This window comes from Plodia interpunctella, chromosome 16 (assembly GCF_027563975.2).
Source record: "Plodia interpunctella isolate USDA-ARS_2022_Savannah chromosome 16, ilPloInte3.2, whole genome shotgun sequence".
In the NCBI taxonomy this organism is placed as follows: domain Eukaryota; kingdom Metazoa; phylum Arthropoda; class Insecta; order Lepidoptera; family Pyralidae; genus Plodia; species Plodia interpunctella.
In genome coordinates, this window is record NC_071309.1 from 585035 (window position 1) to 608977 (window position 23943).

At 34.0% G+C, this 23943-nt stretch overlaps 1 protein-coding gene across 12 annotated transcripts in view; it reads left to right on the forward strand.

The window, feature by feature from the left end:
- The window catches only part of LOC128676450 (CUGBP Elav-like family member 2), a 335766-nt gene that overhangs the window by 218232 nt on the left and 93591 nt on the right, over nucleotides 1-23943 (forward strand). For all 12 annotated transcript variants that reach the window (XM_053756570.1, XM_053756566.2, XM_053756565.1 and 9 more), the window contains one exon: nucleotides 23367-23415. In XM_053756570.1, coding sequence (XP_053612545.1) covers nucleotides 23367-23415 — 49 coding nt within the window. The remainder of the gene's footprint in view (nucleotides 1-23366; nucleotides 23416-23943) is intronic.

Sequence of the window (23943 nt, forward strand, 5' to 3'; positions counted from 1 at the left end):
GCCAAAGTTTGATCGATGGTGCGGAGTTATCGTGGACCCCCCTCATCTCAACCCCCCACCCCTCAGTAATTGACTGGCTCCATTAGTTTCGACCCCTACTAATGGTTTTGTTGTCCCAGTAGGAAACCGTCAGGTGGGCCTTATGATGTTAATATTATTTAGTTATTCATTACCACCAAACAGTACTATAAGAAATCATGATTTCACAAAAAAAAGGCCTAAACGTAGTGTAAAAAAGGTGTCTTTTTTAATTATTTAAATGATTTAGACTTTGGTTCTGCCAAGAGTTTCTCATTTTTCTAAATACAGCGACAGCGCTGTCGAGCAGTGTGAAAATTCTCGAATATTACGTAGACTGTCACCAAAATATTCAATTTACTTTACTAAATATTAATACAAAAAAGTATGAAGCTCCAAACCATAGCGTGTAAAAACAAAATTAGAAACCTAAGATATTATTGTATTATTGACTTAATACAAAAACGAAAATTCCTCTTCACTAGGTGTTGCCATATAAATAAATTAATTAATTGATAAATAAGAAAAAGTTCTTAATTATTGATACTCCATTAAGCTAATTATTTCAACGTTAAACATACCTCTGTCATAACGTCAATAAAAAATTGTATATTCATTCGTATCTATCAAACGTCGTAGCTTCGTAGAACCTCTACGAAAGTGCTACATGCTACGAATATTACTGCTTCAAGACAAACAAAATTATCAAAGAAAAATCTCAAACGAATGCCAGACTCAATTTAGCTTTTGTTTGTGAGAATTGCAAATTAGCTCTTGTGGCAACTGTTTAGAATTTAGAATGCCCTAATTCCATCATCGTGGCGGGCCGTGACCACTTCGTACTAAACAAAGTATTGCACTCAAAGTTATAATTGTCTAAGCTATATTAAAATTCTCCATACAGTCAACAGCGCATAAATATTTTGCAAATTCAACGTTATTACCATCGCATAAAGTCTATAAAGGGTAACTTAACATACGGCGCGACAATTGTGATATGGTCCGAAATTGTCGGCTACACATTATCGTGAAACAGTTCGCCAAACTTAGGCGGATTCAGTATATTATTTCTGGTTTTTCATTGCGGTAAATAAAAGCACTCATACAAACTAAGCATTTGCATTTTTTGTCCGAGTCCGCCATTTTATACACTGGACTACCATTTCGACGCTCACATGTGTACGAAACGCTGCGAGGAGGATATTTTTAAAACATTTTTTAGAATCGCGTCTAGGTTTTTGAACGCAATTTGCACAATTAAAATCGTAATCGTTTTTAGTATTTTAAAAATTGACTAAAACTTTGACTGACAAATTGACGTTGAAGATAAAACTGTGATTACCCGATGAAAATCGTTTCTATCCATCTTATACCAAAACAATCATTTCTCTCTCATTCCGCTTGCGTTCGATGCTGGATACCACGAAGGCCAGGGTCAGGGTAAGGAATATACCTAAAAATTTTAAAAATCAGTGATTTTACAAGCGACCGCCGCTTGCCTGACGTCAAACCCTGCAATAAGCTGCCGAAGTCACGGGATATCTGATCAAAACTTTATTATTTCGAGCTGCTCCGTGCTTCTAGCTGTACTTATATTTACAGACGTTAAAACTCGCCAATTCGCATTGGGCCCGCGTGGTGGGTCAGGGCGCATCCTCATTATCCATTCAGATTTCCAGAGTGATTCTTTCATGGGCGGTATCTAGTTCAAAAAGCGACTAGAATTAACCAAATTTGTCACGCATAATTAAACATCATCGTACAAACCTACAAGGAATTCTAAGGGTGCATTTACATCTAACGAGCTAATGCTCATTCTATACGAAGTTTACAAACATTGTAATGTAATTACGCATAATGTACAAAGCATTTTTTCCTTGTTCTATCTAGATTTTGGGAATATTTTAAGAACGCTCGGTCACTTGATGTTAACGGCATTAGAGCGTGCGAACGCATGTTCGCGAGCATTCTGCCGTGTACGGACGACGCGTTCTTTCGGAACGACTACTGCTGAGAAGAATGATGATAATAAAGTTTTGATCAGATATCCCGTGAATTCAAGCAGTGTTGGTCCCTATTATGCCAGAAAGGCTTACCATTTTTTAAATATAAATTTATGTATAATATTCAAAGAATGCTCTCTTTGTTTGATTGGTATAAACGCAAGAACCCGACCCTCACGCAATCAAAGTTCATTCTACTAAAATACTTAACGCCTTAACACAGTTTGTGCTTTTACAGAAAATCCCAAATAAAAAAAATAATATTTCCATCGCATCAACCGCACGATTGTGAAAACCTTCGAAACTTGGAGAATATATCGATTAAATGAATGAACATTGTCTGTACCTATGTTCGTTTGGTAGAAATGCACCTCGACAAACCCTTTCAGCGCAGATGTCTCTCTTACTCGTCTCGGGACCAGAATTACACATGTAATTTGTATTCCCCAACTATGAATACATCTCTCGGTGTTTCCTAAACTAGCGCTTTATACATCAAAACAATTCGGGAGGTCCCGAAATTTACATATTTCAGACCAAGTTTAGGGTCTGTCCACACGACACATTCGCTTAGTAATTACGAGCAATTATGTATTATGCGCGGTGTAATTCAATTAGTGAATTGGGATGCGGCTCACGTGTGAGCCTACCTTTACAAGGAGTGACCTCCCTTTTGTTAAGCTAATGCTCAGGTCGGCCTTACAAACATTTTACGATCGATGACTAGGAAAAATTGGGAAATTGCGTGTGTGACGTTACAAGCTCTTGAAAAGGAGATTATTTTATATTGTCACATTACATTATTTACTTCTTGCACAACGAAACACATATTTAAATCAAAGAGTTAAGTATATAATTATATTAGCTTCGCCCCGAGGCTTCGCTTCTGTGGGAATTTCGGAATAAAATGTACCCTATGTGTTATTTCAGGTTATATTCCACCCGTGTACCAAATTGTGTAACAATCCGTTGTGTAAAAGAGTTACAAACATACACACATCCCCACAAACTTTTGCATTTATAATATTGGTAGCATTAGTGGGATTTAACACAAGAAATACATTTTTCTTGTATTGTTTTTAGTTTATGTTGTAACAATAGAGTTATTTACAATCAAACAATCAACACTATTCTCTACATCCTTTTTCATTGCAAATTTTCTACAAATCATACATACACAGTCTTAGCAATGGCATCAAACTTCAATACAGACGCGAGAAATCCACTCATTTCAAATTCAACAATGTTACAACAATTTATCGTCTCCATGAAAACCTACTTCAGTTTTCTCCGCTGTCCCATTCTGTGTTCAGGTTTAATTGATAAAGTTCCCGTCATGTTTACGGAATTTTGTAACGTTTCTAACGAAATTGTTATGATTGAAATTGTTGTGTTGTTAGATTTAATTTGAGTTCTCTTTTATTTATGTCTATTACGTGTGATATTCGGGAAATATTTAATATAATTACAAACATTCGAACGAGCGAAGCGGTAGTGGCCCAGTTGGTATGACCCTCCGCCTGTGATCGAAAGGTCCCAGGTTCGAATCCTACTCGTGCCACATGAATTTGTATTCCAAACTGACTTTATATATAGTAATTTTCATTGACCACCACTTGCTTGCGGTGAAGGGAAACATCGTTAGGAAACCTGCGCACTAATGGACAGTTCAGTTCACTAGCGAGTATGCAACTACTTGCTACTAAATGGCGGCGGTAGTCGTAAAAGTCATGTCAAATGCCTTATGGTGACAGCGGTGGATTAAATTGATTTAAACGGAATAAAGGTGTTGCCTAATTGTGCGTAAAAGTGATAATTAAAGCGCAAAAGTGATTAAAAATCATAATGGAACACGCGCGTCCCCCGCCAGAGTTATGTTTGGATGGTAGCCCTGTCAGCCAGGCTGACGCATGGAAGCGTTGGAAAACGCAATTTAGTTTATTCTTAAAGGCATCGGGGTGCATAAAGAGGAATTGAGCAGGATGGTTGAGTTAGGCGTTATCAGAAAGGTGACTCATCCGACGCCTTCAATGCGTTAGTAGTTGTGGCTAAAAAGAAGGGTACATTACGTGTTTGTTTAGATCCCACCGCTGCCACCATGCAACGTAATGAATAAAACAGTGTCTGGATAGTAACTGATTTATTATAAAAGTACCCACATGACAGCGGCACACTCGAATAAATTAATATATATATATATATATATAGAGGACAGTATGTAGCTACTGTTATTATTTTGTCGTTGAGGTCCTCCAAGTGAGGTAGTGGAACAGTTGGGCACTAGTGTCACTTGTTTGATATGCTCGCTAGCGATTGTTTCGATAGGTTTTTAGTGACGCTCATGGTAGCAGTTTTAGTTCTTCAAATAAACACTAGAGGCGCTGTACATTTATCCATAGATATTTTTTACGCAGACGCTAGCGAGTCCGGTCCCTGCACACTCGTGGTAAAGTAGGTGAGACTGGACAGCACCACCAGTCACACAAGTTGTGATTAAAGAAGTCCCACTTATCCCGGTTTACTATTATAATCTTCTTATAAATTAAATTGCACATTATATTTGTCTTATCTGTCTGTTCCAAGTTTGTTGAGTAAAAAATAATTTATGAAGGAGCAGGGTTTGTCTGACAAGCGTTCCTTGCCTATTTTTTTTTATTTTATAAGTAGGTTTAGTTACTTCCATGGCTCAACGACCCAAAGGAAATCTTGGCCTCGGATATTTCACCTTTTTCTGCATTCTGCACCATTTCGTGCCATTCAGCTCTTTGCAGCACTAAACTAACAAATATAGCATATTTTTTGAGTTCCGTAACCAAATGGCAAAATCGGAACCCTTATAGGTTCATCATGTCTGTCTGTCTGTCCATCCGTTTTCAGCCACTTTTTTCCGAAACTATAAGAACTATACTATTGAAACTTGGTAAGTAGATGTATTTTGTGAACTGCATTAAGATTTTACACAAAAATAATAAAAAAAAAAAACTATAAATTTTGGGGGTCCCCATACTTAGAACTGAAACTAAAAAAAAAAATACTTTTTCTATCATGGTTGCCTCCATCGCTAATGTTGATAAATTATATATTAGATATAATTTTCTATTACAAAGTTAAATGTGGCTTCTGGTTTAGGAACTCTTGGCTCTGTCTGCCTCGTCAGGGGTAAAGGTGGTACTGAGTGATATTGTATATATGTTTTACAATCTCCTACAAGTTTTACGCTAATTGTTAATAACGAATAAGATAGTTGAAGTAGTTAATCTGGAAAATTCTACGAGGTTTGGAATACTATAAGTATTTCTGTTTAAAAAAAAGCAAATATGTCCCACATTACCATACATGGTTAACTGAGCGTCGAATCAATACAAAAATTATTTGTTAACAATTCATTTCAAAAAATAATCCACGATACGATAAATATAATCGCGAAAAGGCTTCAACTTTTCTAATTTCACGAACAGGTGCTATCGAATTTGTTTTGTAACTCTATTGTCGTAGGAAATGAGCAATTTTGTCCGAGCGGGGGGCGTCTCGTATAGGCACAGTCGCGCGTTGGATCCCACACGGGGTACACAATGTATTACTGATACGGCAATAATCACGCAACTTCCTATTGATCGAGACTCGAGAGAATCCTATATAATAATTGTGTAGATATTTTACTTAATTTGCAATTAATATGACATTTTTAGTAAAGATTGTGTAAATTAAATATTGTAGTAGGCATGCCAGTGCTGATTATTTTCTGAATGACTGTACCGCAGATAAGAAAACCTCATTAAATGTATACAATTGAAAGTGCGAATAAATTAGTCTAATTTATCATGAAAATAAATATCCGTGAGCTCAAAAACTGACTCATTTATATAGAAATTTAAGTACTTTTATTTTTCTATGAATTTCCAGTGTCATTTATTTATTTGTTTACTTAGCTAAATACAATTATTTATTAATATAATAATAAAATTTAATAATAAATCATTTATTAATCACGCAATATCACCTTAATATCATAAATATATAAATATCATAAATATAAATTTTAAAAAATATTTAGCTTCTGACGCTTTATGTTCTGAACTAATCTTCTTAAAAATTCACGCTGTTGAAACCGCAGACAAAACTTGCAGACGCAGACATTTTGCAATCCCATCCTAAGCGCTGACAGCTAAAAATATTACTTCCGAGTCCCCTAAATCTATTAGGGTTCAAACCTTCTGTCTAGTGCTATAACTTATTCTATGTTCCGAGTCAGCAAGAGATTAGCGCATACCGAATAATCCGAGAATAGGCCCCCGAAATGTGGCCCCTCATATTTCATAATACACCCCTCGCCCACCCCCCTATAAAGATATATTTCTATTGCGGCCATGTAATAACGACATACCTTTGTTTCATTAATTTCGTCGATCGCATACCTTACTATAAATATTGTTATACCAAATTTTACTATGGCTTTGGTATTTAGAACATTGCTTTTGAGTATATTTAAAATTTCAGGATAAAACTTAATGGTCATGGTCTTATACTTGTGTGGAATTTTATATGTTCAAGATTTTGAAGGATTTTGACGTAGTTTTCTCTGTTGTATGGATAATTTATTATCGAAGGTTTATTCATACAACATAGTTACACGTTTACACGCACAGTCTAATTAATAGTACTATTAATTGGACCGTGCGAAACTAGCCCAGGTCGCTAGTAATTTTATATTTAAAACAAAAGATTATGAAGACAATAAAGATTTGAAAGAAGAAGTAGAAATTGAAATAAGTTTTTTGGTCGTTTTAGGAACATATTGATAAATAAAGTATTTTATGTAAACACAATTTAATACGGAACAGTGAGGACGATTATAAACATCTCGGTGGATTGAATCTCCGGTTCAAATAGGAAAAAGCTTTCGGACTCGACTGTCTTTTGCGATAAGTCTGAACTGGGGTCGCCCATGCATACACACACACACACACACACACACACAGATTCTTGATATGTTTATTAAGGTCGCCACTTGATTATGTTTATGTGGAGACTTTGCATAGTTTGGCACGATTTGTGAGCCGCTTCCGAGGCTCTTGGGCTCATAATGTACAGCTATCAAAATGTATAATGATTTCAAAATATAAAAATTTAAGTTTGAGAATGTATAATTACCAAATTTTAGTTTTCATAGCACTGATGTTTAAGAAATATACAGTTTGGATATAAAATTATTTATTCCACACTAGGTATTGCCCGCAGCTGCGCCCGCGGCATTTATATACCAAATTTCATTAAAATCGGCCAAACGTGACAGATAGCAAGACAGACTTTCTTATTTATAATATTAGTATTTTTTATCAACTCAACTTTGAAAATGTTTTTTTAAAGCAACTTTGCTGCTAAACCAAAACTCCTGTATATATGACATTTTGAAACTCAATGTTGAAAATACCGTTTTGATGACAAGACATTATGCAACTGAACGTTGGCAATGTTTTTCTTTTGAAACCAATAGACATTTTGATGACTGGACATTATGAGCCTGGACGTTCCGAGGCTCTCCTGATTTCTATATTACTTTGGGATTGCGCATGCCCGATTAGTTTCGACGAGTTTGTTCGGAACTCCTCGATATGTTGTAAACTTGTATTATGGGAAATTGACTTAATCCTTCAGTTTTTAGTTAATAACGATTGAAATTATTGATTTGTATAGTGTTGAGATTGCTTATTTAATTAACTTAGTGTTGAATTAATTTGGTGTTTATGTGATTGAAATATCAATATTATACCGGTATAGTGGTGTGTAGTAATTAATAATAAAAATAAGTGTAGGCCATTTTAGGTTTTTCATTATATTATTTATTAAACGTCTGCGTTGTTGACATTTATATGTAACAAGTTTATATATATATTAATGTGATTCTGTCTAGCATACGGATATTTGGACGTATTGTCTGTAAATCTGTGTTTTATGAATAATTAAAAACATTAATTATAACTACCTAAAACCTAATATTCGATTAAATACATATTTTGTTTGGAAATTAAGATTCATTGAATGTGTTAGGTTTTATAGATTTGTTTTCTCCTTGTTGATAGACAGGCCTATACAAAATCATAGTTGAATCTTCAAAATTTTTACGCTCACGGCGTCACATTCACGACCGAAACACGCGAAAGAGTGGCGACTTATGCATTAAGTTTCCACACATCAAACCTGTCGCTTGTATATTATTTGAAGTCGCTGCAGTTGACAAGTAGGTCGCCTCACGACCAAGTTCCATGCGAGCTAGTTATATGCCGTCAGGAACTACTATATACGACTTATACAGCTTCTATAGCACCTGCAGCCGTTTACCGAGTTGTAAATTACCGATCCAGTGCTAGTTTAAAACTTAACCTATAAATATTTTGCGATAAGTTTTACCATATATTTTTCGAATGAATTCTTTTCGTGTATTAGATGCAGTGTTTATGTAGTTAGTATAGTTAGATGTTATATATTATGATGTGTTATGTGTTGTTTTGAATAATTACACATTATTTAAATAGTTTGCATTAAGTGAGGTGGTGAGGGAGTTATATATCCATGAAATTTCATATATTTTTTATCTCCGTTTCAACTTGGCCAAAAGTGCTTTCGTATGTCTGTATTCTCCTCTAGAGGTCGCATTTCTCAACCGATTCCCGTGAAATTTTGGGAGCAGGATCGAAAAACATATGAAAAACGATTGTCGAGCCATTTTTTGGATTTTTTTTAAATGGCGACGATGGCACAAATGGCCTAAGCGCCTTTGGAATTTATGGCTCTTACGACTATTTTGTGTTTGTAGTTACAACGAAATAACAAATTTTATTTTAAGGAATTTTATTTTCTATTATGACATATACGTAGACATAATAGACGGATATTTTCATCAGCGTTGTCAAAAGATCAATAATCCAGTTTGTATCAAAAAATCAAAATCAAATCATTTATTCAGAAATTAGGCCTTCACAGGCACTTTTTCACGTCATATTCTAAATTAAATTATGTTTACCAAAGCTACAAACTACTAGCATTTCGGAACGACCACTGCTGAGAAGAAATGCCGATAGTAACTCATTCAAACAGTGTTGGTCCCTATTATGCCAGAAGGGCTTACCATTTTTTAAATATAAATTTATGTATAATTTTTTATCAGTAATATAACAATGTAAGTACACAATAAAGTACATGGTCAAAAGGTATACTGAAACATATTATGATTGTGATCAAGTGCTGATGAAAGGAAAATATATATATTTGTTTACAAAGAGATAATGATTGATTAACTTGAGCGTCTAGAGTTCTTTTTAGTTCACTATAGGTATTTAGTTTTATTTTTACGAACGCCATTTCGAAGTTTAAAAATACGTATGTATGTATGTATTGTATGTAATGCGATAACCGTTGAACCGTTGGTCCGATTTTGATGAAATTTTAAAGGTATGTAAATGGAATTTTTAAGTTCGTCGGGCAACAAAATCGGTTAAATCGTTTTCGAAATATCCACAATTTCGTAAAATCTCATCAAAATTTATTGTATTCGCGAGGTCTAGGTTCGCGGCGAACAGCTAGTTTAGAATGCGAAGATTTTGTATGTAGTAAATAATTACGTATATATGTAACCCTCAATGCTCATAGTACATAACGACTGATGTGATGTACTTACATAGAATTTTGTTATTATATAGGGCATTTGACCCGCAACAAAATAAATCACACAGATTAGCCCCAAAGTAAGATCGAAACCTGTGTTATGGGATTACTAATTCAGCCATAATATATATTTAATAACATATACATATGTAGATCTTAACCAGACCGGGGTTCGAACCCGGGACCTCCAGTGTAGCAGTCAGGAATGATGACCATCAAAGCCACAAAGGTAGTCAAATTCTGAATTGAAAACTTTCCTTTCACACCAAATCAAGTAAATAGGTTACATCACAACTATGTCCACTGACCAAGGGCATTAAAACCGAAACGGTATCCACTGATTGTCTATAAATATAGACGTCCTATCGCAGGGTGAACGGGGCCAAAATGATCTACGACCGGATGAGACAATGTAGCGGAAAGGTACATTCTCTGACCTCTGTTGCCCTTGTCGCCCCGGTCGACCTTTCAATTTCCCTGATTACCCGGGTCCATATCACCCCCACGTACCCTTATATCTTCCGCGCGATGATTTTTCTTCGCGTCTTTTTCCATTAGTTGTGTATTATCTCGCACTATATGTAATATCCTTGTCCGGAACTTGTTTTGTTTTGATTCATCGCTGTTATTAGCCGGGATTTCCTATCTTTTATTTTGATTCGTCGATGTTGACGTGATTTTTGTTGGAATTAATTTTTGTATTATTGTTTTTGTTTCAATTTGTTGTTGCTTTTCATTTTTGCTTTTTTATTCGCTGTGTAGTGAGATTTGACAAGAGATGGATCTAATTAACAATTAATTAATTAACACATGGAATACGGAACACATCTAAAATCTATTACTTTTCTAAAATATTTTTCGTCTAAAATTGACATCTGAATGTTATAGGTAATTCTAGACCCATAAATTTTCTTAACCAAGTAACTTTCACCTGATTTTTTAATAGAAAAATAAAAGTTTTTGAGTTTGTATAATATTAACTAAATTCATTTTAATTCAATTAGATTTATGTATTATCCTTTTATAAATTATCCATTTCATGAAAAAATTGACGAACAAAAACGTGAACTACATTTTCGTGTCCATCCCTCAATACCACGTGACATCGTGGTTTAAAACACAATATTGCAGTTGTAATCTGCTGCGACACGTTTTTCATTCGGCATTGTTTCCTCGTCACTGTATTACTTCGCCATCAATCATCCGTATCGGTTTTTCGTTAGTTTTCCAATATAGGTGCGGTTTGTGGACAGAGGTGGCAAAATATATGGACATTTTACACAATTGCTCCAAAAAAGAAGTATTATGTATTCATGGTTCGGCATTTGTGCTTATTATTGAAAACTTAATTTATAGTTCTAAAACTTAAATGACACAATGCATCTTAACGTCTATTCGATACATTTGCAACAGTAATCAGTGAAAAAATTCAAGTTTAAATTAAAAACATTATTATATTTCCAAAATAAGAATAAATTAAAATAAGGATCATGTCGAGTCTCATTAATATGTAGATAATACGTGTGCAAAGCGCGAAAGTTTAAAAATACACAAAATGAAAAACCAGTTTCACTATATCAAATCTCACCCGCTATTTCCCATCGAAAGCACACTCAGTGGATTGACCGGGCCGGGCGACCTTGCGTATGATTGATGAACACCCGGATAAAGACTGAAGACACCCGGTTGTTGGAACAAGTTATTGAGGATGAAATATTGTGTTATAACCTTTATTTGGTTGTTTTGAAAAGAAACTATTATATCCGGATATAAACCTGGTAATACAACGAATAGGCGATTAGCATCCTAAACCACTCGAATCGAAAAAGAAAAGTCAAACGATCAGTATTCTGATTGTATTTCGAACACACGGTTTAACATATAATTGGTGTTAAAAAAAAAAATTTCATTGTCATATTTTAAACTATCTCACACTACAAATATTTTTATTTAAGTACTTATTATATTTATTTATTATTATCACTACGGTACTCATCAAAAATAATTTGTTTTAATAAAAATTTACTACTGTCATATTTAATTGAAAAAGATTGATTGGTTTTTAATTGTGTACCTATACATGTGTGTATTCTTTTAAATATTTTAAATTGAAATTGGTATAAGTATACTAGTTCGTTGGAATATTTATACATTATACTTATCACAATTCGCCAGCTATGTTCTATTGAAAGACCATACTAACTGTATAGACCTTGCGAATGATTGATCTAAACCCGGATAAAATTGAAGACACCCGGTTGTTTGTGAGACAACTTACTGGGGATAAAATATTGTATATTCATATGACGTATTATAGTTTGGTTTTTGTAGTAATGTACTGTTCCACTCTGATAAAAATCTGTTAATACATTGTAAGGTCGTACCGTGTATACTCTTTTTGCTTTTATGATTAAAACTTACCATTATGTAATGTCCTGCGGTTAAGTCCCTTTCGCAATGGTCGATTATCGGATGAGTGACCGAAAATATTATTGCTCCTTTGAGGTTGGCGTCCCAGCAGCTTGTATGTTCTAACGAGTACAAACATATTGCAGTCGTTAGAACCCACCAATACGAGTTTGTCCCGTGGGTCATGACCTATACTCTTTACCCATCTATAATCAGGCATGTGCCCCAGCAGTGGGGACTTTTAAATGGCTGATGATGACGTACTGACTAACATTCTGGATGTTTGTTACTCAATTAGGTACATAAAAATGTTAATATAGAATAACATACAGCCCAAAATTCTTACGTGAGTAAACTAGTGTAATACAATATTGTTTTATAAAAAGCTTATTTTATCTGTTTCAATAGTACGTGTGTGATAGGTATCGATTTAATTCAAATCAAGTTTATTACCATAGTTTCACGAGTAACATATATTTTAATGAGGCAACTTCGCGAACTTAGTAGATAGAGCATTCGCAACTTCTATCCCGATATCATTCTAACAAGAGTTAGGAATGTTAGATTCTGATCCAATTTAACTGGATACCCGGATCCGGATGAAAAGCTCAATATCGAACAGAGTTTTGTCAGAAATGTGACAAAATGTTATTAAGTCATATGAACGAGTCATGAGGATTTATTACGAGCATATTTTCATTTTCGAAAGAATGTATTATTGCTTCTTTAACGGAAGTATATAGACTTAGTATTTAGTATAGTTTCCTATTTGTAAGTTTTATATTTCAACTGTTATGTTGTGTACATAAGTAAATAAAGTAGTTTGTATGTAGTGACCAATTTTCGACGTCTAGTCTCAAATAACCGCGCCAGCCGTTTAACCGTGAACTGATAACACGTTTCCCTGTAATACTCAAACGCGCAAATACCTTTTCTATATTATTTTTTTTCTATCGAAATTCGAATTATCGAAACCTATTGTTGAATGGATCAAGTTAAGCTGGTTAATATAGTGTACATGTACAGCTATGTGCGACATCCAATCGGACCCGGTTCACGTATGGAACACATCTGCGGATTGAAATCGCGTCGAATATCGGTTTACAACGAGTCTCAATACGGATATACCCTTGACTCGCCTCTCGTAAAAGACACAATATTTTATTTATCATGAACTTCTATTCTCATATAATACGTCCCAGTTTTTGCTCGTGTAGTAACTTCGGAGTTTTCTTATTTTCGAATCGATACAGCACAAATTCATATTCAAAATTATTTATTCAATTTAGAATGTTATACATCACTTTATTCACGTCAAAAATATTACTTAAACTATATTAACTGAACCAAGAGGTCCCAGGTTCGATCCCCGGCCGGGTCACGATTGAAAATGATCTTTTTCTGATTGGCCCGGGTCTTGGATGTTTATCTATATATGTATTTATTATAAAATATAGTATCGTTGAGTTAGTAGGGCTAGCTTAATCTGTGTGATCTGTCCTAATATATATATATATATATATATATATATATATATATATATATATATATATATATATATATATATATATATATATATATATATATATACCCTATTCATCTTGGACTGAGACAAAAGGTACACAAAAGGTAACAAACCTTGAACAAAAAATCATTATCTATTTCAATTTTGTTCTTACGTTCTGTTAATGTTAAATTTTTTGTTGTTGTTTTATGGAGTCATGTCGCTTACTGAAATGTTTGGCTTGTTAATTGCTCGTTTCTTTTTTGTTTACTTTTTGTCTCAGTCCAAGATGAATAAGGTATAAGTCTACGTAGTTCTTTCTAAAGTTCCATTTAGAACTACTGGGATGGTTTACTGCCAGTAGTTACATGATGGAATTAGAAAACTTTTTGACCTAATCCCATAACTGCACTCGAAGGCGACTTTAGCTGTATGGAATTGAGATTCGGGAGATTCGGTAGTCGCCTAGCCTATCACTTAGAAGTGAAATCTACAGTTTATAGCCTTTTCCTTTGATTTACTTTTACAATCTGCATGGAAAAGAAGCAAAACAAATATAACAATAGTTAGATAAGTAAGCAGATTATAAATTAATTATCAGATGAAAACTCGAATAAACAGAAATGAGATTCATTTACTCTATGTATTGCCAAAGAAATTATGTCTATTCAATTAATTATCGTATATTAATATTATTTAATCTACCCGATCCGGTCGAACTATGATTGATGTGCCGGTTATAAGTCCGGATAATACAACGTTCCGGAATGAAAGGCCGGGTCGGACCCGGTAATTCAAAATAATGAACTTGTTGGTTGTGTGCGGAAAACTATGTAAGTATACTAATATAGATAGACGCCTTATCTTCTCAACTTAGATAAAGTTATTTTGTTAAACGAGGTAAAACACGTGTGAAAAGTCTAAGGCGAGGTCCTGGGCCGACCTCTCTGTCCAACCAGTTGGACCACAGACCTTGTATATTGGTCCAATTACAATAGCTCCAAAAAATCCCACAACTTAATTTGTGTTTCTTTCACGTCTCTCTCCTCTCTCTCTCTTTCTTTCTTTCTCTCTCATCGCGTATTTCCAGTTGCATACACTACTACGAAGCTCCGAGGCCCACATAAAAGTAAATCTTTAAATTTTATTTTTTCCTAGATCACGCTCCGTATTTAGATGTGGTATATCCTTACAAACAAACAATATATAGCAGTGAACAGAGTGGTATGGAAAATACTCCACATCGAGAAGAACCTCGTTGTTATATTTATTGATAATAAAAACACAAATAAATAAATAAATAAATAAATAAATAAATAAATAAATAAATAAATAAATAAATAAATAAATAATATTAGGACAAATCACACCGATTGAGCTAGCCCCAAAGTAAATTCGAGACTTGTGTTACGGGATACTAACTCAACGATACTATATTTTATAACAAATACATATATAGATAAACATCCAAGACCCGGGCCAATCAGAAAAAGATCATTTTCCATCATGACCCGACCGGGGATCGAACCCGGGACCTCTCGGTTCAGAGGCAAGCACTTTACCACTTCGCCACCGAGGTCGTCGAAACCTAATAAATAAATGACGTAACCATTAAATTATAATGAGATTAATTCATCTATACCGTTATTGTAAAGAGGTAAGCGTTTGTGAGTTTGTATGTTTGAGGCGGATAATCTCCGAAACTACCGAACCGATTTCAAAAATTCTTTCACCGTTACAAAGGTACATTATCCAAGATTGCTATAGGCTATATTTTATTTTAAAACTTCCACGAGAGCAAAGCCCCGGGCAACATCTAGTTTGTTTATAAACTGGATCATCATCAGGATTTGAGAGCTATGCCCTTGTCTATGGAGACGAGGGAGATGATAGAAATCAAAATAAACTTATAAAAGGATAAACAAATATGTAATAACAGTAAAAGGATCGATTATTGTTATGATATCGTTAATTAGATAGCTACATATTTCATTCCGTAATTAACTTATCGTATGTACAGTTGACATCACATTGACCTGGCCAAATTAATTGCCACTTTGCTAGTATTACCGCAGCTATAATGTAATTCAAAACTCAATTTCAAATTTCTTTATTCAACTAAGGATGTTATACTTTACTGACTTAAAAAAATTACTTAAAACTATGTCTACTGCCGACTTCCAATGCTTATGCGAAGAAGAAACGGCGCAACAAACTTCACCGCAGACTTTTCTCTGAGTACGTCAGTGAACAATTAATATGGGTCTTATAAGTATATTAAAACTAAGTGGAGCGTGGTTCATATAAACGTCCTATGTTAACTTGCAGTCGGATATACTCTATAAGTAATGATTTCACATCATATTACGCATTACGCTGTCTTCCCTCTCTTAGGGGAGAAAATAAGACAATTTTCTTTATAAATTAGTATTTTTGGGTCCCCTATGTAACTGGGTGATATAGGTTTTGTATACGCATTTTTATTGTAATATATTGGTCCCTTCACCCAAACATCACTTTCAGTGTTTGGATGTTAAACTGCATATTGAATCTTCAATATATTACGCGTTTTGATAACGATAAGATTTTTTTTCATTTTTAAGAAATTTCTATAGAAATAAGTAGTACCTTTGTACTTAGTTTCCTATAAGTAACCCGTAAGTTTTAATATTTATACTGTTACGTTGTGTACATAACGTAACATACATAAATATATATTTTTTCAGTGTTCCATAAGTAAGTAAGTGAGGAGCGATGCGCCTCTCACTCAGGCGCATGCGCGGCGGTCCCAACAGTATTCTGTGCGCGTTGGCAGATCGCTGGGACTCGTCTATGCTAGCTCGCTGCATGCAGTTATTTCGTAAACTGTTTGCAGCTGCTCCAGCTGGCTGGTTTTTAATTTAATTTTTATTTTATTATTTGTTTCTCTTATGTATTTTACTAACACTAGATTATAAAGATATTTTGTTACTAACACATGTGGATCTATGGTCTGAAATAAACGTTTATTATTACAAGTAGTCACAATAGAACTATTTTATTCATAGCTGGCATTGATTGAGTATGAAATATAAATTTCCGTGGATGTGGTACGAGACGACGATATACATAACCTGGGCAACAACAGCATACCCATGAAGGATTGCCGTCAGATAGACGGTTGTAAAATTACAGCCATTTCGTTACAAAAATTACGCTGATTATTTTAGTAACCGCCGACTCCGTATCCTGGGTTCACCTCACAAATATGTTACATCATTTTTCTCCCATTGGCGTGGATCGAGCCTTTAACATATGTGTGGAAAATAAAGTAGCTTACGCAAGGAAACACATATATGTTGCGGAGAAGCTTATGGAAAATATTGCAGTTTTTCCGACTTTGTCCCAAACTAGATTTGTCTGTAACACATGACTAAACTGCACGATTTTTTATTGCAATTTTTATTTATTTATCCTATGGGTTTGAGAGGTAAAAGATTTTTGTTATTACAATTATATTTACCTACGTTTCGAATATTATTAAAAAGTATTCTAATTATGATGTGATTATGAGTCGATTATGTATTATTTATATATTTCGAAATATAAAAGTATTTAGAATATTATAATTTAGATTTTAGAGAGAGATTTAATTAAAATAAACAATAGACCTACCAGGAAAGTGAACCTCGGGGAAAAATCCTAAATTAATATTTGCGCGTTTTGTGAAGTATAAATTAATCATTTTTAATGAATATCTCTTTCGTTCTTAGATACAATTTCTAAAAAATGTATTAAAAAAAAAAATCCCAAAAATAAAATCTAACAATTTTGTTGCTAACAATTTCGAAAGTAAATTTTCAGTATGAATGTAGTTGTAATGTAGGAATTTCAAGCGGTGGTGGTCTAGTCTAATATAATACTAATAATATAACTGCGTAAATCTGTCTGTCACGCTTTGACGCCTGTTTAGGCTGGGTAAATAATGATGCAATTTTGAATAGATATACTTAATGACCCAGGGCTACCGCGCTCTATATACGTGGATTGTGTGACAGACGGCGTGGAAATAATCGTCAAAAATCCTGTGATCCCTGTTTATTTTGAGAACGTGACGTGTACGGACGTCCCCCGAAGACCCCGAAAGTCGAGGAGATGGAAAAATGGCCGTAGCCTAATGGAGCGAGCGGCGATGAGAATGGACTGCCGAATGCCGAGCGAAGTCCTGTCAAAGCGAGAAGGATATTTAAAAATTTTTTGTCTTGCAAATGCCCGAAATTTTTCGCCATTTTTTTTTTTAAATGAAAAGAATCTTATTGCTGACTATCTGATGCCCGTGACCTTATTCCCGTGGGCGCTCGCTATGACTTTGACATATTATAAATACGAACCACATTCACATTTCCTTTAGTGCAGCTGCTCTCAGTTCCATGTCAGATGTTTGAAATCTTCCATTTTCCATACGTGAACAGAAGATGCTTATCTTTACACTGAAAAACTTTAGCTAAGTTTTGGTCATACTTACAAATTCTTGCATTAAAATTTGTATGTTATAAGTATATGCATAACAAATGTCAACAAAATCGGTACAGCGGTTTAGCTGTGAAAGTGTAACAGACAGATAGATGTCTCTACGTGACATTTTTTAACATGAACTAACATTAAACGTGTTATATTCAGAGGAAAAGATTTGTCACGAAGTTAATTAAATAGTTGATATATAAAATATGATAGTTGCCGACGTATTTATTTTTATGTAATAAGTAATTTATAAGATAGAAAACTCGTGAAGTGATACTGTCTCGGTAAAAACTTTTTTTTACAAAATGTATTTTTGAGTTAATAAAACCGTCTAAAAATAATATATAAAAATGATAATAATAATAATAAATCCTTTTCGCCGCCTCTAAAATGACAAATGTCAATGTGTGTGTTCCTTTTTTGACAACGACAATGACATGTATATTTTTTAAATTATGGATGTTTCATTTCAAGCAAAAGTGATCATTATTAAAGGTTTTGTTAACTATACATTATTATGGAGCATGGGGAATAGTTTGTGACGAAAGTTAATATTTATTTCCTTCATTTTAAACGAATTACTGAATCCCGCAAATTTTTTAAGATACTTTCCTTTATGCAGCTTTAATTTAAAAATAATATTTTGTAGTATCTATGAAAAATAAATGCAAATAACATTATCATAATCAGATCGGCTTTGATCTCAAAAGGGATAAGAAATCTTAGACACGCCGTAAATAAATCGAATCGAAGTTAATCCAAGATCAAACAAATTTACTTTTTATGTAGGTAATCACCAGCAAATACATTATTCCTTGATTTTTTTATAACGTTATAACGTTATGATTCTTAAATAAAATTATGTGAAATATCTTCAAACATTCAAGTTTTCATCGTGTTTTTTTCATAAAAATGTCTGCTCTTTTGAGGTCTTGGAATTCTGTATCCTACCTTATAGTTGTATTCCTCATGGTGGACCATCGTGGTCATTAAGTGGAACGAAACGTACACACCGATTCTTGTCAATATTACTGGAGTGTCGTTTACCATTGTCTTCCCAATTTCAAGTATAAATTATCAACTAGAATGTCTGTTTCCTCACTATGTTTTCCTTCACCGAAACTCAGATTATGTAATAATTTCAGTAACCGAGAGCAAGTGATGTGGACCACGAAAACTACTTGCTTCCGGTGAAGGAAACCTGAATCGAATTCTATGACATACTAATTTTAATAATGAGATGAAAAAAATCAGGAATCGAGCGGGAAATGAACTCGCGCCCCTGTCTAACCGGGACAGTGCTCTTGACCACTGAGCTATCGAGACCGTGCCAGTTCGGCTGAGTTATTATTTTTTTATTATTGATTATTATTAATCTCATTGTTATTTTCAAAAATAAGTTATATAGCATGTGTGACAGTGTAACAAATCCATTTGAAATACTAATTTTAATTGTTATTATTGCTTTCGTTCATTAAAACTAATCTTGTTAGAGGTATATTTATAGTATCTGGCAGGCAAAAACATTATCAATTTATCTGATACACACATTTAGTACTTGGAACCTGTTTCATCGCTTGCTGATAAAGTGTCTGATAGTCTATTTGTAAAAACTTGTGTTTCACCGTGTTGGATTGTGCTAACTGGCCATATAATATCAGGCAGACGTATCTATCTACCACATTTAACAAACTAACCTGCTAGATAGTAGTTTATCTGTCAGATTACAATATATTATATTAAAAAGTGATAAAACAGGCCCTCAATGTAAAGATTTCGAGAGTAAAAATGCTGAAACAAAAGAGCAACTTACCAAACCCCAATGATAGGCCACAAAGTCATTGCTTAAGCTTCTATCTTTACCGTAAAGGTGAATTTCCACTTACCTGCCATTTAAGAAGCCAGTGGCCGAATCAAAGAACCTCTTAGACTTATTATACCGACGCAAAATTGGCGGGAAAAGACTTTTTTTTGCGAAAAGGTCCACTCAATACGGGGATTTTGCGGTTGCTTTTAAGTAAATCGGCATTTTCTACCCCACAATGAGTGGTAGGGTTTTCTGGACCGATTTCGGTTTGAATTAAACGTAAAATTAATATTGAGGGCTCGACGAGTTTATACCAGGACAGCCAAAGAAAGGAATAGGTAATGGTTTTTATAGTCATTATCTGCTAATCCAAAAAATAGTTTTTTATGATAGCTTTTGCCCGCGGGTTCGCCCGCGTTTTGTGCGACCGCTCATAACTTATTATAGTCAATATCTCAGGAACAAAGTAAATATTCGCGATGAAACCTATTTCAGATTTTAAGTTAGATCATCCGCTATACAACTGTGAAAACTGCATTAAAATCCATCTAGGTTTTGCGTGATTCAAGAACAAACATACTGACAGACGAAAATTAAAAAAAAAATGTTTTGGCTTCTATTAGTCTCTGACTTCTGTTTGACCTTTTTAACGAAGCTTGTTGTGGTTGCTATATTGTATAAGTTAAATTCATTTTGCGAACACAGTGATATTAATAAATTATTAGTCTCTTATAATGATGATGACTACTAAAATTATTTTTCTTTAATATCTCCCGTGTACTCCTTATTATATGTATAGATGAACGTTACACTTAGTGTGTAATGCAAATCAGAAGGAACGTTACACTTAGTGTGTAATGCAAATCAGAAGGAACGTTACACTTAGTGTGTAATGCAAATCAGAAGGAACGTTACACTTAGTGTGTAATGCAAATCAGAAGAATTCAAAGTCTAAGTCTTTGAAAATAAACCAAAGAAAGTACCTTCGCAGTAATTTGAAAGTACCTTCGCCGAAAATCGATCCTTGGTTCCTGGGGCCCGATTCTCACGCAATAGAACTTTTTCAGTGTGTTCGAAGTTGTCCCTTCTACTGAAAAATTCGAGCGTTCTAAATAACTCGTATTCTGGTGTACCATAGAACAGACAATTATCTACACTACATTGGTGTTGGCCACCTTACATCACACCACAGCGGTAGAAAATATAATTAATATTCACAAAGTATCTCTTAATGCTATATCAAGAGATATAAAACATTTACAATATCAGTCAAAGACTTTAACAAAACTTCGTGAAAGTTGTACAAAGAAAATTACCTTGAAAAATTGCAACAACAGCGATCGTATGACCCGGAAATAAGGGTTTTGGTATATTGCCAACTAGACAATTAGAATGTAATATAACAGACAGTACATTGCCGGCTCCATGTTTATTTATTATGTCATTACAATAAGAATATGGCCACTAATAATGCTATATTGTCTGTGGTAAATAAAACATTTATTCGTGATGATGAATGTCGCCTCTTGTTGTTATCCGTTGCTTTCATTGTTGAAGATCAACCATAGAATTTGTAATAATCTATTACATGTAATAGAACTGTAAGTGAACTATTTCTGTACATTGGAGATATTAAAGAACTAATTAGCAGGGGTCTTTATGGGACAAATCATTTATTTTGTCTTAATGTTTGTTCGCGCATCACGCGAAAACTACTGCATCGAATTTGATGCGGTTTTAACAGTTGTATAGCGCGATAAATACGTTTACGAACATGATCGCTGAATGACCGGCTAGAAGCTGACAAAACGCGTAACGCACAACAGGACAAGACGCTACGAAAATAAAATATGGCGATGACAGACAGACCGACGACTGATGACGCCTGTTTATTTATAAATTGCCAATACAGATGTAGATACATTACATATGTGCTGCTATTGCTTTTCTCTCCAGGATGTCTTGAAAAAACGACGTGTAATTCCTAATTAGCCATTCGCGCTGTATTATCTAAGTATATTATTTAGTTGTCTCTATATTACTTACAGTTTAAATAATTTAATTTTGCATATAAATTTATATATTTATATTTTGGCAATAAAAGATTTCTATATTTCAATAATTAATCGATTAATGTTTCTAAACAGAGTTGATAGAAAACCACAGAAGGCCGTCTTTACATGAGTAAATTGTGTAGGTATTTTTAACTTTTGCAATTAAATGCTGAAATACTCTATTTATTTACACAAAAATGTTAAAATCGCAATTACCTCTCCATTAAAAAAACCATACAAAATTTGACAGTTTAAATTTTCTGGAATTATCATAGTCATTTAGTCCTTCTATACTTAGAGCAACATTTTCACTACACATAAGACCTGCAGATAGCGAGTGCGAGGTGTTAACATTTATACACCAACATAGCAGTCCTGTCTAATATTACTTTAGAAGTATTATTATGTTGTGTTGTTGTAAAATTTAAATACATGACAAAGTTGAGTGTCATTTCGACATTGGGATTCGCTTCCTGACTGAAAGGATTAGCTTACAATAGTTTAAATGTTAAACGCAATAGGGAAATTTTAGCCGCAACACAACGAAGCGCGCATCGCATCGACAAGCGAATGTACACAGCTCTGTGCGAACGGTGTGTTGACAAATAATTTGAATAGCGACGAATGTTTGCGAGAGGCCGCTCGCTGCCCTGCATCGGTTCATGTTTACTCAAACATTTGTGTTTTTCAAGTCAAAACCGCTAGCGAAGTTAAGAAAATAACGTGATACGTTTTACAAAGATTTCACTAAAATTAAAACCACAGTAAACATTTTATTTTTTTTCAAAGATACGGAAAAGGCACAGCTCTTCATACAGACAAGCAGAAGTCAGTGTCAGTTCTCACTTTCTTCCTGCTAAAATAAATAATAAAAATATATTGGCATTGTACATACATTGAGTTAGCTCCAAAGTAAATTCGAGACTTGTGTTATAGGTTTCTAACTGTATTATATCCTATATTCTATAACAAAATACATAAATATATAAACATCTAAGATACAAGTTAATCTGAAAAAGATCATTTGGGACCGCCAGTGTAGCTGTCCAGCAAATTTTGGGAAGAAAACTAAACCCAGTATTTGTCATAATCACATAAAACAATTTATCATTAATACCAACGAAGCTGGCGTCCTGCTAAGCCTTTAGCAAGACCTTCAAACAACTGTACGAATCTCATTAAACTGTGCCCAATTCATGCTCCTGTTTCATAATTGCAAATCATTTCTTTAAATTGCCATATATAGCTATAGATTTTGCGCCACGAAAGAAGTGCCTCAAACGTGGCCTTATATATTTTTGATTGTTTCAAATATTGCCGCAGGATTTTCGTGGCGGTATCTCTTGTCTGTAGTAATGGCACCCACCATTGCATTATCACGTGTTAAAAAATTGTTTCCTTTATTACAGATGCACCATCCTATCCAGATGAAGCCGGCTGATAGCGAAAATAGAAATGGTAAGTCGTTTTGTAATTTATTTATTTGTATGTATTTATTTGTATTGACGACCTCGGTGGCGCAGTGGTAAGGTTCTAGCCACTGAGCCGAGAGGTCCCGGGTTCGATCCCCGGTCGGGTCATGATGGAAAATGATCTTTTTCTGATTGGCCCGGGTCTTGGATGTTTATCTATATATGTATTTGTTATAAAATATAGTATCGTTGAGTTAGTATCCCATAACACAAGTCTCGAACTTACTTTGGGGTAAGCTCAATCTGTGTGATTTGTCCTAATATATTTATTTATTCATTATATTACATACATTAAATTTAATCTAGGTAATTATTTATATATTTGTTTTTACTGTACTCTGATACCGAAATGTATTAAACGTTATTGTTATTTATTTTTAAATTAAATAAACACTAATAACGTTTATCTTAAGGAACGAATTTTAAAAAAAACTATTAAAAGTTAAAGTAAAATCGATTACAGATAAATAGAAGTTAAAGCATACGTTAAATTTTCGCATTTAAATTTGGTTTA